Source organism: Thermobia domestica, chromosome 1 (assembly GCF_964235325.1).
Source record: "Thermobia domestica chromosome 1, izTheDome1.hap1.1, whole genome shotgun sequence".
NCBI classification, from domain to species: domain Eukaryota; kingdom Metazoa; phylum Arthropoda; class Insecta; order Zygentoma; family Lepismatidae; genus Thermobia; species Thermobia domestica.
In genome coordinates, this window is record NC_137454.1 from 393,331,467 (window position 1) to 393,347,522 (window position 16,056).

At 33.7% G+C, this 16,056-nt stretch overlaps 1 protein-coding gene across 5 annotated transcripts in view; it reads left to right on the plus strand.

Annotated features, from left to right (window-relative positions):
• LOC145665261 (glutamate receptor ionotropic, kainate 2) overlaps positions 1 to 14,902 on the plus strand; it is a 1,060,711-nt gene extending 1,045,809 nt beyond the window's left edge. For all 5 annotated transcript variants that reach the window (XM_081732555.1, XM_081732559.1, XM_081732565.1 and 2 more), the window contains one exon: positions 14,427 to 14,902. In XM_081732555.1, the coding sequence (XP_081588681.1) occupies positions 14,427 to 14,492 (66 nt within the window). In that variant the 3' untranslated portion in view covers positions 14,493 to 14,902. The remainder of the gene's footprint in view (positions 1 to 14,426) is intronic.
• Positions 14,903 to 16,056: the final 1,154 nt, after the last annotated feature.

Below are 16,056 nucleotides of genomic sequence, written 5' to 3' on the forward strand. Positions count from 1 at the left end.
CAGCAGCAAGATTATGCGAGGTATTGATCTATAACTTGGAATGGAATCCAAACTATATGAACTATCATCGATAATCAAACCCGAGAATACCACCCCTAAACCTCATCTGCTGTCAGTTTGTAGATTTAACATGATATCTATTTGTCTCAATTTGTAAACCAATAATTTCCAACTCAATGCACTGTTACGTCAAAATTTGCTACTCCTAATCACAGAAAGAACACGGATAGGGTAAAGGGAGATTGACAAACAAAAACATTGATAGCAAAGTCGATGATTTTGCGGGCACATACATACATACATACATACATAAAGTTAGCAGTGTACGATACCCACGAATTTACTACTTATGACATACGATTCATAATTCATGGACTCAGGGAACACTTGTTTATTCCATACCAGTGTACGAGTACTCAAGGATTCACGATTTCTGACTTACGATTCATAATTCATGGACTCAGGGAACACTTGCTTATTCCATACCAGTGTACGAGTACTCAAGGATTCACGATTTCTGACTTACAATTCATGATTCATGGACTCAAGGAACACTTGCTTAACCCATGCCAGTGTACGGATATTCATGGATTCACGACTTATGATTCATGATTCATGGAACACTTGTTTATTCCATGCCAGTGTGCGAGTACCCATGGATTCATGACTTATGATACATGATTCATGGACTCATGGAACACTTGCTTATTCCATGCCAGTGTACGGTTATTCATAGGTTCACAACTTATGATTCATGATTCATGGATTCTTGGAACACTTACTTATTCCATGCCAGTGTGTAAGTATTCATGGATTCATGACTTATGACACATGATTCATGGACTGATGGAACACTTGCTCATTCCATTCTCCTACCTCATCCTCCCTTTCTTCATTATGTTTCTCTCTGTTGTTTGTCTCATTGGAAAAGCATGCTCCTACGTCATAAGAATAATATTACAATAAGAATTATTTATTGTCGCTTAACAAGATGTTGTAATAGACAACGTCAACATTTAAGTTTGGACATATGTTAATATTTACAATTACATTATATGTAATGTTTCCTACTCTAAGTCAGAATGTTTTTTCTGTAATTCTAGGTCTATAATACTTGCCTACTAACTACTTCTTACCAAAAACATTCAAACATTTTTATACATAAAGTTTCCTACTGTAATTCACCGATTTCTTTCTGAAATTCTATAATATTTTATATACACGTGTCTATTAAGCACTTTTTACAAAAGCTCTCAAAGTTCTTAATCTCTATTTCTCTGATTGTAGATGGTAATAGATTATACAACTTCATTCTAGTATACTTACAGTACAGTATTTTGGGTTTCATTCAGTCTGACATAGGAAGATCGATTTCATTTTTGTACCTAGTATCGTGTGAGTGAACGGAACTTCGAGCAACATAACCTACACTCTTTTCTTTGATATACGTAGGGCAGTTTGGTATATACATGGAGAAATAGTAATTATTTCCAAATATTTGAGAAATTGTCTATAAGATTCTCTCTCTGGAATTCCTGTTATTGTTCTAATAGTTTTTTTGGCCATTCAATTACTGTTTGTGTCCCAGAAGAATTACCCCATAATAAAATGTCATATGTCAAATGAGAAAGGAAGTATGCATAATATGCAGTGATTATTAATAAATTTTTACTTACAGACATCTTTAATTTGCGTAATACATTCACTACTCTTGATATATATTTTTTCATAGTTGTATATTAAGCACATTTCAGTTTATTTTGCATATAAATGTTTCCCTAATAAATTAACTGAGGAACAGTCTGTGTTAATCATGAAACTACTGATATAAAAGTATAATATCTTTGTTTTATTATGGATCAATTTTAATTTATTGTGAAACAGCCAAGTGGCAAACTTATTTATTGCCTCATTACTCTTTGTTTGTATTGTGCTAATATTATTGCCTTTCGTCATAAATGTCGTCATCGGTACAGATAATAATGGTCCAATTACTCTTCTCTGCTGCACTCCTGTTAGTACATCAAGAATGCTTGACTGTTTATTTTGTATACCAGGGTGTTTATCGGTCACGAAAGTCACAAAAGCCACCCAAAAGTCACCAAATCAAAAAACGGTCATGAAAATCAAGAAAAAGTCACAAAATTTAGATTTTGAGTCACGATTTTTTTTTTATCTGTACAAATATAAGTAGAGATTCGAAAATTTTGTTCTATAAAACATCAAAATTAACCGTCAAAAATGTCTATGGTCGGCTTTAGACGTTACCAAATCGCAAGCAAAGCACGCTTCTATCGCATGCATGAAAATTTCAATGAGGAACACGAAAGACAAAACAAAATCAAAATAGAAGCAGAATAGCTTAAAGAGTTGAAGAAGAAAAGGAGAAGGAGCAGAGAGGAAGTTGAAGCACTTCAGAAGATCGAAAAAGCTTTAAAAAAAGTAAAAACAATATTAGCCAACTTAAAAGAGAGATAGAATCCATCAGTATAAGTGTTTACAATCAGTATGGCATTTTTAAAGGATTTGTCAATTTATGTATATTTAGATATATAATTTTAAGATTATTTGTGAGTATTTGCTGTTGGTTAGATACCGAACAAAACAGATTATATACAGTGAATATACTAAAAGTGATGTGAAAAGACACCTTTTTTTTTTTTTGTTTGTTTGTTTGTTTATCACTTCAGAGAACAGCCTTTGAAAGTAGAGATAATATAAATATAAGTGCTAAAGAATATAGGTATTGTTATTACTTTTTGAATGTTATGAAATTTTATAGTTTGGTAAAGAAAAGGTCACAAAAAGTCACGAAAATTAATTTTGGAATTTTAGTAGATACCCTGTATACACACTACCTGATTTCTACTGATCAATAGCAGTTCAATTTCTCATATCCCATAATATTGTAATTTATCTGTCAGTATATCATGTGAAACAGTATTAAATGACTTGCTTAAATCTAACAACTTTTTCAACAGCGTTGATTATGAACATATCTTTCCAAAACCCATATTACGCATAATTAATTAAATTATTATTTTCAAAGTTATTGGTGAGTTGATTTTTCATACAATTTACAATATATATAATTGGTACAAAGGATATTGGTCTATAATTGCCAGTAGGCCCGGAGACTGGCCCAGGTGGCTAGGCGGCAATCGCCGCCCAAACAGGGGCCAAATCAACAAGAAAGGCGAAATGTAAATTTGAAATAAGAGAGGAGGTCAGAAGGAAGAGAAAATATGTGGAGAATGTATGTGACCAATAATATTCTTTTGAACAGTTACGGCGGCAATCTGCATACATCAAGATCTGTGAGCGTTTCACTAAAATTTTGTTACGGATCACGTCCCCTATAGAGTAAGAATAGGCCATGCCACTTTCAGTGTCATGTCGGTGCAAGCAAAAATAATAGTAAAATGCAACACGCTTCCTATTGTGGAATATAAAAGGGAGACGAAAGTATAGTGACCTGAAATATAATCCTTGAGAGTTTAGTTTCTGTCCTGGCTAAGCGGTTAGCATATGCGCCTTTGGCATGAGAGGCCCGGGTGTGACTCCTGGCGGGAGCTCATATGGTGCGGATTCCACGTTAATCAGTAGGTCCACGTCTCATATAGCCTCGCTGCTGAAAGGAACGCTAAACTCAAAATCAACTCAACTCAGTTTAGTTTCTTGGCTCAGGAAAAATAACAAGTTCAAACCCAACAGAAACAGATCTGAGATCACGTAGTCGTAATTTTTGATATTACAGCGATTTAAGAGAATTTTATTTCGATTATGATAAGGCAATAGATGATATTGTAACAAGTTTCACCGAACTGTCTAGAATGCTGAAGTTATAATTCTGTCTGTGTTATTCTGATTATATGTGTTATGTAACATATATATTGTTACATAACATATACTCCGATCTTATATTATGATCTTATGGTATAGTGTACTGTGTGGCTACTAAAGAATAGTGTTCTTTATCTAAGATAATAAGGTGTTTTTATTGTGGAAAAACAATGAGCAGTAGAGATAATGGTCTTTGGGAGGATTGAGAACTTGGGGCCAACACAATATGTCATCCGCCGCGGCCAACTAGCAGCCAGTTCGACCCTGGTTGCTAGGACAGTTCTAACCTCCTTTTGTTTTATTATACAGGGTGTTTGAAAACAACACCAACAACGTTTGGGAGGTGATTCCTGGCACCAAGACAAGACAAAAAGTATAAACCAATCTAGGTGCACAAATGCTTCTTTCGGAGTTACAGGCTCCCGAAAACATGAAAAAATGAACTTTAAAGGTTCATAGCTCCAATACTATGGGACTTACCGTAGTCGGGTCAAGACTTCACTTAGGAACTAATATGTGCCCTATCCAAATAAACACGTTTCAGAATCCTACGATACTTCCGCAACAATTTTTATAAAGGGAGTCTGTGAGTAGTTCAAATTATATCCCTGTAGACAAACTCCCACTATAAAAATTGTCGCGTGAGTAACGCAGGATTCTGAAACATATATTTTTGGATAGCTCACATATTAAGCCTTAAATGAAGTCTTGACCCGACTACGATAAGGCCCATAGTTTTGGAGACATGGACCTTTAAAGTTCATTTTTTTCATGTTTTCGGCAGCCTATAATTCCGAAAGGAAGCATTTGTGCACCCAGGTTGGTCTATACTTTTTGTCTTGTCTTAGTGTCAAGAATCACCTCTCAAACGTTGTCGATGTTGTTTTGAAACACTCTGTATATTGGTATGGCAACAGCGATTTTAAGACAATCTCGAAACACTTCTGCTATTAATATATAATAAATTAGATGAGTGAGAAATTCTATACTTACGTCTATAATATTTTTAATGGTATTATTAGTAAAACCGTAAAATAATCTTCACTACCATAAATCGTCCGTTACAATTGATAACTGAAAACACCGTAAAATGTACTACCATGAGCAAAATAAATGACGCGTCTCTTTATTTTGAAGTTTTTTGAAAATATCTCCGTTTTCTTTATATGTTCGAAATTTCGGAAGGTTTCCCCAGCAGGACAGGTTAATAACAAACCCGTTTTTAATATTTGTGTTAGATATTAGCTTAAAATAAAGAAATTAGAAGCAAAAAACATTAAATCGACAGAAATCTCGAGAATTACCAACTCTGCTAAAGTGGGAAATTTTCAAGAACACGAGGGAATTCTGCATTTCAACACGAAGCAGCGACATCTATGTCATTGAGAGAAATGTGGATTAAATCTACAAACTAAACTTTTAACGAATATTTCTAGTATGTCTTATTATATGCATTATCTGCAAACTCCAAATATATGAATATATGCTAAGTATTAACATAAAGATAGAGCAAATAGTGGAAATTATCTATGGAAAAGGACGAATTGGTAGGACGATCGTAATGAAATATCGTCTTTACCGGAACAGGCTCAGTTCACGTAAAAAAACAAATAGCTCCGTTAGTTAAAGCAATGAGTCTGTATGCTGAAGGTAGCGGGTTCGATCCCATGGAAGTGCCGTTGTCATTTTTATCTCTACACTACGGTTATTTTATTTATTTTTTTATGTGGGAAAGAATTAAATTGTAACGTATGTGTAAAACTCATGACGATACCAAAAAAAGAAAAAATGCCGTTGTCGCACTTGCATTAGCGTCCCTAATTTTGTTTGCAAACAGTTTCGTAATTATTTCCCCTGTGCTCACTGTTCACCATATGCTCGCTGGCGCATAACGAATGTTTCACAGTAAATGTTAACTCTAATTTGGAGAATTTTATAAAGTTTTACAATATTTCTCACTAGATACTCTTCTATCTACGTGTTTGGATATTTTGATAACAGATGTCCCTATTAAATGTTTAATTTTCCCTAGATGTTTAATTACGGAAAAGTTTTACAATGTATTTGTATTGAATTGAAATTGTTTTGAATTTACTACATAAGGTAAGTATACCGAAGGAGGAGAACTCAAGTAATTGATATTCTACGTAAAAGCAACCTATTGTAGAATGATGATGCTTCTTACCTTCAGCACATAATCTTTACGTTAGAGAGTCAGACAGAGAAAAATCCTGGTTTTTCCTCCTCTATGACCACCCATCTTAAACCTCTACATATCATTGTTCGTCTCACAAAATTTCGGTGCTCCAAAAACATTCAAATAATAATAATAATAATAATAATAATAATAATAATAATAATAAATAATAATAATAATAATAATAATAATAATAATAATAATAATAATAATAATAATAATAATAATCCTGAATATGCCGTCCTTACATAATGTAAGGATATCTTAGTTTCCTAGTTTAAATCTTAAATATCTTAGTTTAAAATGCTTTCTTTAGTACTTATTTAAGCAACCATGTAGGAGGGGGTACGACTTTTTATTTTGCCCCTCTCATTTCAGTACCCTTCCAACAGAAAGTAATTTTTGATAAGCAGGACAGACAAAATGAATAAGAAATATATTTACAGCATCCTCTCCCCTTTCATGATTGGAATATCACGTAATATTTTTTATTCTACGAAAGATGGCCCTGTGCGGTTAGGGGTAGGTAACTAAAAAAATACCTAATATATAGCGCCCCTTGATTGTAATATTACCGCTTCTTTATTTGTACGAGGGAGCCCCTACACAATCAAGGGTGACAAAAAGAATAGGAAGAGTGTCTATTGATTCCAGTGGTGGATCCAGCACGAACTCCTGGGGGAGGGGAGTTGAAGTGAAACATTCTTTTGATGATGTGAAGCTGTCACAAATTACCACTTAACTAAACTAAACAATAGTGGGGGGAACCGGAACCCAGTCAGTTTAAATTGATGTAAAAGTTTAATTTTTGGCTTCATATTAAAAGTTGTGGTTTAAAATGAGAATTTCAGTCCAAGTGGTCAATCATCAAATCTCGTGGGGCTCTTCAGTGTAGGCTAATACGGCCCCCTTATGAGAAAAGGCAAAATTATTAACATGTTTATAACTTTCGAATTTTTCGTCTATTTTAAAGAAATATTTTGCTTCGTATTAAAGTGTTGGTTCCAAATGACAAATTCAGTCCGAGTGGACAATGATCAAATCTCCGGGGGGGGGCTCTTCAGTATAGGGGGCTACGGCTCCCTTATAAGAAAAGGCAAAAATATGAAAATGCTTATAACTTCCGAATTTTCCGTCTATTTTAAAGAAATTATTGGCTTCATATTAAAGCCTTGGCTTCAAATGACAATTTCAGTCCGTGTGGACAATGATCAAATCTCGGAGGGCTCTTCGGTGTAGGGGTTTCGGCTTCTTTATGAGACAAGATTCACGTAGTTGATATTGCAAAATTGTTTTGTATATATAAGTGGAAACTTGCACCATTTGGTTAATTTTACCTCTTATGTTTTGCAGATTCATATTCCAAGCAATAGTTACTTCGCAGAGCTAAAAGAAGGCACTTACTAGTTTCATTAAAATGAAATGTCTTTTATGAGAAGTTCTCATGGAGCCGACGAACGAATAGGCATCCAAACGTTGGTTAAGTCGAACGGTTGAAACCCGTTGAGCTCGCTACAATTATTATTATTATTATTATTATTAATAATAATAATAATAATAATAATAATAATAATAATAATAATAATAATAATAATAATAATAATAATAATAATAGAGCATTCACCTATGGTGCATGGGGTCCGTGGCTCGATTCCACTTCGCGCCAAGTGAAATTTGAGGTGGACAAATACCGTGTGCATGGGTATGTGTTTTCTTGAGATTTTCCATTTTCCTCCCACTTTCTTCATTTCACCATTTCATTCATCATCATTCTCCCTTAGCGTAGGTGCACAATCGACCAACGTTAAACTAGATATTGCAATTTCAATAATAATAATAATAAAAATTAATTCAACTGAAAGGACTGTAATTTATGTGGACAGCAATTATCATAAATATGCAACCATTATAAAAATAATGCTTTGAGTAGAAAGATAATCCTTTCCAAGTGTTAACGAATGCGCACAAGATAAGACATGTCTCGAGAAAGAGACAAGACGCGCTTTGTGACATCCAAGATAATACGAGGCAAATGTTTTGGACACGAGATAGCTTGTAAAATGTCTCGTCTTGTCTGGAATGTCTCGAAAACAAAAGTCTAAGTTTTAATATTATCTTTCAAGATCTATTCTCTCAGAAGTAGTTCTCTGCCTTAAAATTAATAACGACATTTGTGATTTAAAAAAAGATAAACAATGCCTAAAGTTAATAGTTAACTTTTCGAAAAGAAGCTTCATTAAGGGTGAACCTGAAAGATGTCCACAAACTTCGGGAGGTGATTCGTGACATCAAAAGGAGACAAATGGTCCTCTTGCAGTTTTCGAATTCAGCTTCGTTGTCGAGATACAGGGTTGCCAACTGGTCATGTTTGAGAAACTCACTGAGAATAAATTCAAGTCCAAGAATAAACTACTACTCATACATTTTTCAGGTCAATTGACTTATACCATGTTGTAAGGTCAAATATTTATTTATGAAGTGTGTACAAAATTCGCCAGGGTCTTTTCTGAGAAAATCGTCGAGAAAAAGTCACCTCCAAGAATAAACTACCCCTTGTAAATTTTTCTAAGAGAAATATCTGATACTGCAATATAGGGTTGTTAATTAAATATTGATTAATGAAAAATAAACAAAATTGTTAAAACCATTTTTGAGAAAATAGCGTTTTTCGATTTTCGGCTGTTTGTAAACCACACTTATTTTAGGTGGTAGGAAAAAATGGAAAAGCTCCTGTAAGAATACTAAGTAAACCCTAAGTTTAAAATTTGGTGTAGATAAGTTGAACGGTATGGCCTCTAGGCGAGTGCATATAAAAGTGTGCCGAACGGACGGACCGGAAGGACGGGTGTCGAAAAGTCACATTTTCGGTATGTAGACGCCATGAAACATGTAAATCCGTTGAAATCTGAATTTGATATTATTTTCACAATCACTATATTTTCTTCTCTCTTTTGTCGCTCGAAAAAGAAAAGCCTAAGTTTACCACAAAAAGCTAGGGAGTTTCTCAAAAAATATTCAATTACAGGGCCACCGCACTAAACTTTTTCAATTCAATTTCTTAACTGTGTTAGGCCACAGTTGTTACTGAAGTGTGTATTTGGATAATACGAATAAAGTTATCGTATTATTCAAATACATCGAATGTCAGATTATCGAATAAAAAACTTCGATTGAAGAAAATCCACACTACAAAACTAACTCACACTTTGAGCACATTTTCATTAGACATATAATAGACCAATTAATGCAATCATTGTTTATGAAATATGAAAAAAATCAAATGAGTCACTTTGGGAAAGTCGTTCAAAAAGAACACGTCAAGAGTAACCTACCTCTTGTGAATTGTTTCGAACAATGAGTTAAGATATACTTTTGGTTATTAATGAAATATTTATTTGCGAAATTTGAACAAACTCGCCTGTCGTTCGAGAAAATTGTCGGGGAAATAACCTTGACCCCAAAAATAAACTATCCGTTGTAATTGTTTTTCATAGAAATGACTTATACTAAAATATAGGGTTATTAATGAAATACTTATTTATGAATTATAAATAAAATTGTCCGAGTAATTTTTGAGAAAATCGTGAGGGAAAAATAACTCCCCGAATAAACTATCTCTTGAGGATTCTTTCAGGGTAAGCGAGTTATTCCATATTACTAGGTTTTTAATGAAATATTTATTTCTGAGTACGAACAAAATTGCTTGACTCATTTTTGAGAAAACCGTGGAGGAAAAACACCCTCAAGAGTAAACTACCCCTCGCATATTTTTTCAGGACAAATGAGTTTTGCCATATTGTTCGGTTATTAACGAAATATTTATTTTTGAAATATGAATAAACTCTTTTGAGTCGTTTTTGAGAAAATCGCCCAGACAACACTCCACCAAGAATAAACTACCCCTCGCATTTTTTTAGGACAAACGAGTTATGCCATATTGATAAGTTATTAATGAAATCTTTATTTATGAAATATGAACGAAAACATTTGAGTTCATTTTGAGAAAATCACTGAGAAAAAACTCACCCCCTTAGTATAAACTACCCCTTGTAGATTTTTCTCAGATAAATGCCTTATACCACAAAATAGGGTTGCTAATTAAATATTGATTTATAAAAAAAGAAAGAAAACAAGATCGTTAGAGCCAGTTATGAGAAAATATCTTTTTTCTATTTTCATCGTACAGGAAACTACCCTTGTTTTGGGAGTAGGAGGGAAATAAAAAAAACTATAGGAAATACTATGAAAATCTTAAACTAAAATTTGGTGCAGATAAATTGAACGGTATGGCCTCTAGGCGAGTGCACAGAAAAGTGTAGCGAACGGACGGACGAACAGATAGACATGTATCGAAAAATAACTTTTTCGGTGTTAGGGGCTATAATACGTGTAAATTCGTTGAAATCTCAAATTTGATTTTTTTTTTTCGAACACCATACTTTCTTCTCTCATTTGTCACTTCAAAGTAAAAGGAACTCAGAACTACAGATAAAAGACACCTACTTTTACACATAGACATTATTTATTGATTTAAAACTGTTTTAGTTTGTGTCATTTCACTTCCAATTGAAAGGTTTTACAATGATTAACGGCATACCAATGACGAGACTGAAGTTTTCAGGAAGTAAATGCATTCAGAAGTCTAGATTGCATTACAGCTATCAGTCTGTTTTTATTTCTGTAATTGTTAACAGCTGTAATTTCGTCCAAACGCTACATGAAATAATTTTTGGTTGACGTCATTGTGTTACTATTTTAGTATTGTTCTCTTCAGACTTGGTTGAAGTTTTGACTTAACGGTTATACATTTTTTCTTTCTTATTTCATCGTTACACATAAGAACAAAATGTTATGGTGAGTGGATAGATTCGAACCTACGAACATTGAGTTTATATTCTTCCAACACTTTACCAATGGACCAAGCTTTGTCTTCACGTTAACGCCCGGTTACAGGGTTTATTACGATTTAAATAAAATGGCTGGCTGTTAGAGTTTCCTGCCCAAATATTTCGATAAAAAATTTTCATTGCTTCGTACATTGTTTAGATACACATTTTAGGAGAGTGAATTTTGGTGTATATAATAATTTCATGCCAGATAAAAGCTGGATAAGTTTTAATAACATGTTTCATATGTAGTTCTTAATAATAGACTTGTTCGGGATGACGTTCCAAGGTTTAGCATTGACTAGCAGTTTTTGCTATTAATATCCCTTCTAGCAATATTGGCAGTAGACAAAAGTTAGCCCGTGTTAAAGCTTTTTGCTCCTAATTTAGTTATTTTACTTTATTATTTAACGAATATATTGAAAATTGTCAGAGACACGTATGCAGTAATTTATTTCGGGAGGGGTCCGACTTCAATATTAGGATAAATTATAATAAAATTTTAAAAGATAATCCCCAAAATTAGGCTAAATTTACAGAAAAGTTGGGGTTTCAGAGGGGGTCCGGACCCCCTAGACCCACCCCTAAATGCGTTCTTGTTTGTCAGTAACATTTCCTCATTTTGAAACCCTCAAAAACTTCGGATAGACTATATAAAGGAAAACGAGTTATTTTCGATGAAATATCACTTCAAGGAGACGCGTCAGTTTTATTGCACAGTGTGGTATCCCACGTTCACAATGGCAAGAGTTTCTTTCCTCTGATTCTCTGTCATTGTGCTCTATCGAAAGGTTAGGTTTGTAACATATTACTCCTACGAACAAGCATGACTGGCAGATAGGAATACTGAACACAACTCCAGAGAAATGCATGCTGGAACTTACGTTTATAGCTACACTTTGGTGATTTGCCCTCAAGGTCAATCGAGTGGTAATTCAGTTCCGTCTCTGTTCTTAAGCCATGTTCGTATTACTTCGAACAGTTTTGATAATGAAAAGCATGCCTCTTAATATAACAGACTTCTTTCGCGTAAGAAATCAAAACTCAGTTGGTCAGAGCAACTAGTCTGTAAGAATTAGGTTGTTAGTTAGTTAGGAGCCCAGTACGAGTAAGGGTTTTTATTACTATTGTTTTTATCTTTTTTATGTGAGGAAAAATCAAATTGTGACATCGCGATATCAAATGTATTTGATTAGGTAGCTTTGTCTTACCTAAACTTTAAACATCAGTAACGTCGAAATTATTTCACTAACCGATCACTTACTGAACATTTCAAACACGTCAAACCAGTGGCATAACATGAAGGTTAACCTCTCCTCCGCAGTCCTTAGTTATGCGTCCGTACTTTCAAGGGTGGACTAAGGGCCGGGCGACTGCCCGGGGTGCCAGAGAAAGAGGGGCACCAAAACGAGCCTCAAAAAGTAAATTTTACAATGTGCTTTCTACTGACGTTTTTGGTTTATATTCTTGTAAAGTAGTGGCAATTATATGATCTTTTTACATTTCACTATGGAAGAAGAGAGTTTCATAGTACTAAGGGGGCTGTATCGAAAAATTGAGAGATGGCATGTAGAATAAAGAGTGCCGGGAATTAAGTATTGTTTGTTTGTTTGCTTGAGTTTAGCGTTCCACGGTTATGCCTTAATGGGCAAGGGAGATGTGGATACTAATTATAGTGGAATCCGAACCACTTTTATCGTTCAACAGTAATCCACCGGGAATTGGACCCGGTACCACAGAGGGCAGGCGTGCTAGCCACTAGACCAGAGGGGGTGGAGTTGGTATTGTTTATAGCGGGCCATATTCTTTGTGAAGTTTTCCTAGGTAATGGATTTCTTTTTGAAAATGGGTTTAAAACAGGGGCGTCATTTAGGGAGGGCAGGGAGGGGCATTTGCCCCCCCTGAGTTTGAGATGTATATAGATTTTATCATTAGAATAGTAGTAAATCAGTGTAAAACGCGAAATTTTACTTATATCAAGAGGTCTTGCCCCCCCCCCAAAGCAAAATCTGAAATGACGCTCCTGGTTTAAACTATTAAAAACACTATGATAAAATGTAAAATATAGGCTACTACTAGGGGAAGGGCGCCAAAAAGTCACTTGGCCCGTGTGAAAATTTGGCCTGCTCCGCCCCGGCGTACTTTCTGTATATTTTTTGGCCTTGCAGCTTGTGCGGTCCCCACGCCACATTGTTGCGGGGGCGCTATTTACGCCTAGCTTTCGAACGTAATTCAATAACTGTTTAAGAAATTCTACCATCAGCGTGGAAACGGGAATATATTTTTCTAATAGTCCCATAGAACTTTCACTCAGAACGCCAGATGCAATTTTTCAGAGTGGGCTCTGGCTCATATTCAGGAATAATAATAATAATAATAATAATAATAATAATAATAATAATAATAATAATAATAAATATGAATGTCTTTGGAGAGCCGAAATTATGTGACACGAATCATTATAGATAGAGCTTTAAGATGAGTGGTCATAGGGGAGGAAAAACAGGATTTTTCTCTCTCTGACTCTCTAACGTTAAGATTATGTGCTGAAGGTAAGAAGCATCATCATTCTACAATAGGTTGCTTTTACGTAGAATATCTATTACTTGAGCTCTCCTCCTTCGGGCAACTTTGCTTATGTAGTAAATTCAAAACAATTTCAATTTAAGACAAATATTTATAGAGAAAATTAAACATTTAATAGGGAAATCTGTTATCAAAATATCCAAACTTTTTTTTTTTTTTTTTTGGTATCGTCATGAGTTTTACACATATGTTACATTTTGATTCTTTCCCAAATAAAAAATAAATAAAATAACCTTAGTGATAAAAATGACAACAGTACTTCCATGGGATCGAACCCGCTACCTTCAGCATACAGACTCATTGCTTTAACTAACTGAGCTATTTGTTTTTTTACGTGAACTGAGCCTGTTCCGGTAAAGACGATATTTCATTACGATCGTCCTACCAATTCGTCCTTTTCCATAGATAATTTCCACTATTTGCTCTATCTTTATGTTAATACTTAGCATATATTCATATATTTGGAGTTTGCAGATAATGCATATAATAAGACATACTAGAAATATTCGTTAAAAGTTTAGTTTGTAGATTTAATCCACATTTCTCTCAATGACATAGATGTCGCTGCTTCGTGTTGAAATGCAGAATTCCCTCGTGTTCTTGAAAATTTCCCACTTTAGCAGAGTTGGTAATTCTCGAGATTTCTGTCGATTTAATGTTTTTTGCTTCTAATTTCTTTATTTTAAGCTAATATCTAACACAAATATTAAAAACGGGTTTGTTATTAACCTGTCCTGCTGGGGAAACCTTCCGAAATTTCGAACATATAAAGAAAACGGAGATATTTTCAAAAAACTTCAAAATAAAGAGACGCGTCATTTATTTTGCTCATAGTAGTACCTCTAATGTTATGGTAAAGAACACTTGATTACAGCACTAATACTAACATTTTGCTTTGTTTGTTTGTTTCTCAGGAGAACGGGATAATGCCTATGGTGGAAATGAAGAAGACATCTCTCAGCTACGATCCTGATACGTAAAAGATTCTTCTGAAGTAGGAACTAGTAGTGTTTTTTAAGTAATAAGTGCAACATAATTCTGTGGTGCTAAAAATGGAACAATGTGTTAATAAGAAAATTTTTAAAAAACAGTGATACTTGTATAAAAGAAAAAGTGCATTAAAGTGTTACATAGGAACAAAAAAACTTTTTGACATAAAAAGACATTGAAGATTTTTTTACGTAGACAGATATAAAATCTAACGACTCCCTTCCCAGAACAATTACTGAATCAAAAGAAACAAAATGTGTTTCTTTAAACAAAACAAGAAATGAAAAGACAGTTGCGTCTAATTTGTTTCGAAAAAAAAAAGAGATTCTGTGATGGTGGAAAACCACCCAAGTGTATTTCTCCAGTTTATATACGGTACATATAAAAACAAAGAGACCAATGAATTTTTTTTCACTCATCAAACTTTCATGTTTTGAAAATGAAGCAAATTGTATTCATCAAGTTCATTCACTTGTTCATATACTCTTGCACACGTCTTCGATTTTTTTTTTTTTCATAAATTCATCAACATTGCAGTTTAATCATTTTGTAATTATAGATTTTTTGAGATAAACAATAGCACTGAATAACTATTTTGTTTTTGCTGTCAACATGTAAAATGTAATACTTGAAAAAAGAAAAGAACTTTTGTGATAAAAGCAATCTTGATCAACAATCTGTAATCCATTTATTTTCCTCTTTTTTTTTTTTTTTTTTTTTTTTTAGAAAAACAGTAATTTTTCCATGTAATACAGAATGTTCAGAAAGTCATGCAACCTAAGGGAATTTTCGTTTATCCTCATTTCAGGTGTTTAAGACTGTTAAGTGTTTATGCCATTTTGGTTCCACAACCAACTAAATTATACGGGCAAAGAGAATTTTAAAAATAATATTTAAAATATTAATCAAAACTTTGCGATCTTGGCCAAAAATTTTAGGAATTATCAAAAGATTGCGATCTTGGCCAATAATTAGTTTCTGGATATCAGGATTAGATTATCAGGAGATACAAAAGTTTTGAACGGCCCCTAAATCGAGTTTTCTACAAAATAAGCACATCATCCTGAGTTAAGTGATAGTTTGAGTTTGGTTACACTATGTGTAGTTCTCCAGATATAAGGCCTACAACAAAATTTTTGATTGAAATATATTGGATCTTTTGATCCAAAAAATAGTATTTTCTTTGGAGTGCAGGGAGATTTTTTGAACTGTTTGATTTTTACTAATTTTTCTTCCGAATCTATTTAATTATATATCTGTTACTTTGAATTTTTTTTTATTTTCAGTATTTTAAATGAAATTTGTTTCGAGTATCATATTTATAGATAATAATAATAATAATCCATTATCACAGATGAAAGGGTCATTTAATTAGTTTAACATAACGAAACAGTAAAATTTCGCTCATTTGGAAGGAAATGGAATATGCTTCTCCTTATAAATGAACAGGCTGAAAAAAAATGAAGGGGTGACTTTAAGAACACTTATTACCGGATCGGGGTACTTCCGGTATTTCGTTCACACTGAAACAGGACACATACATTCATTGCTACT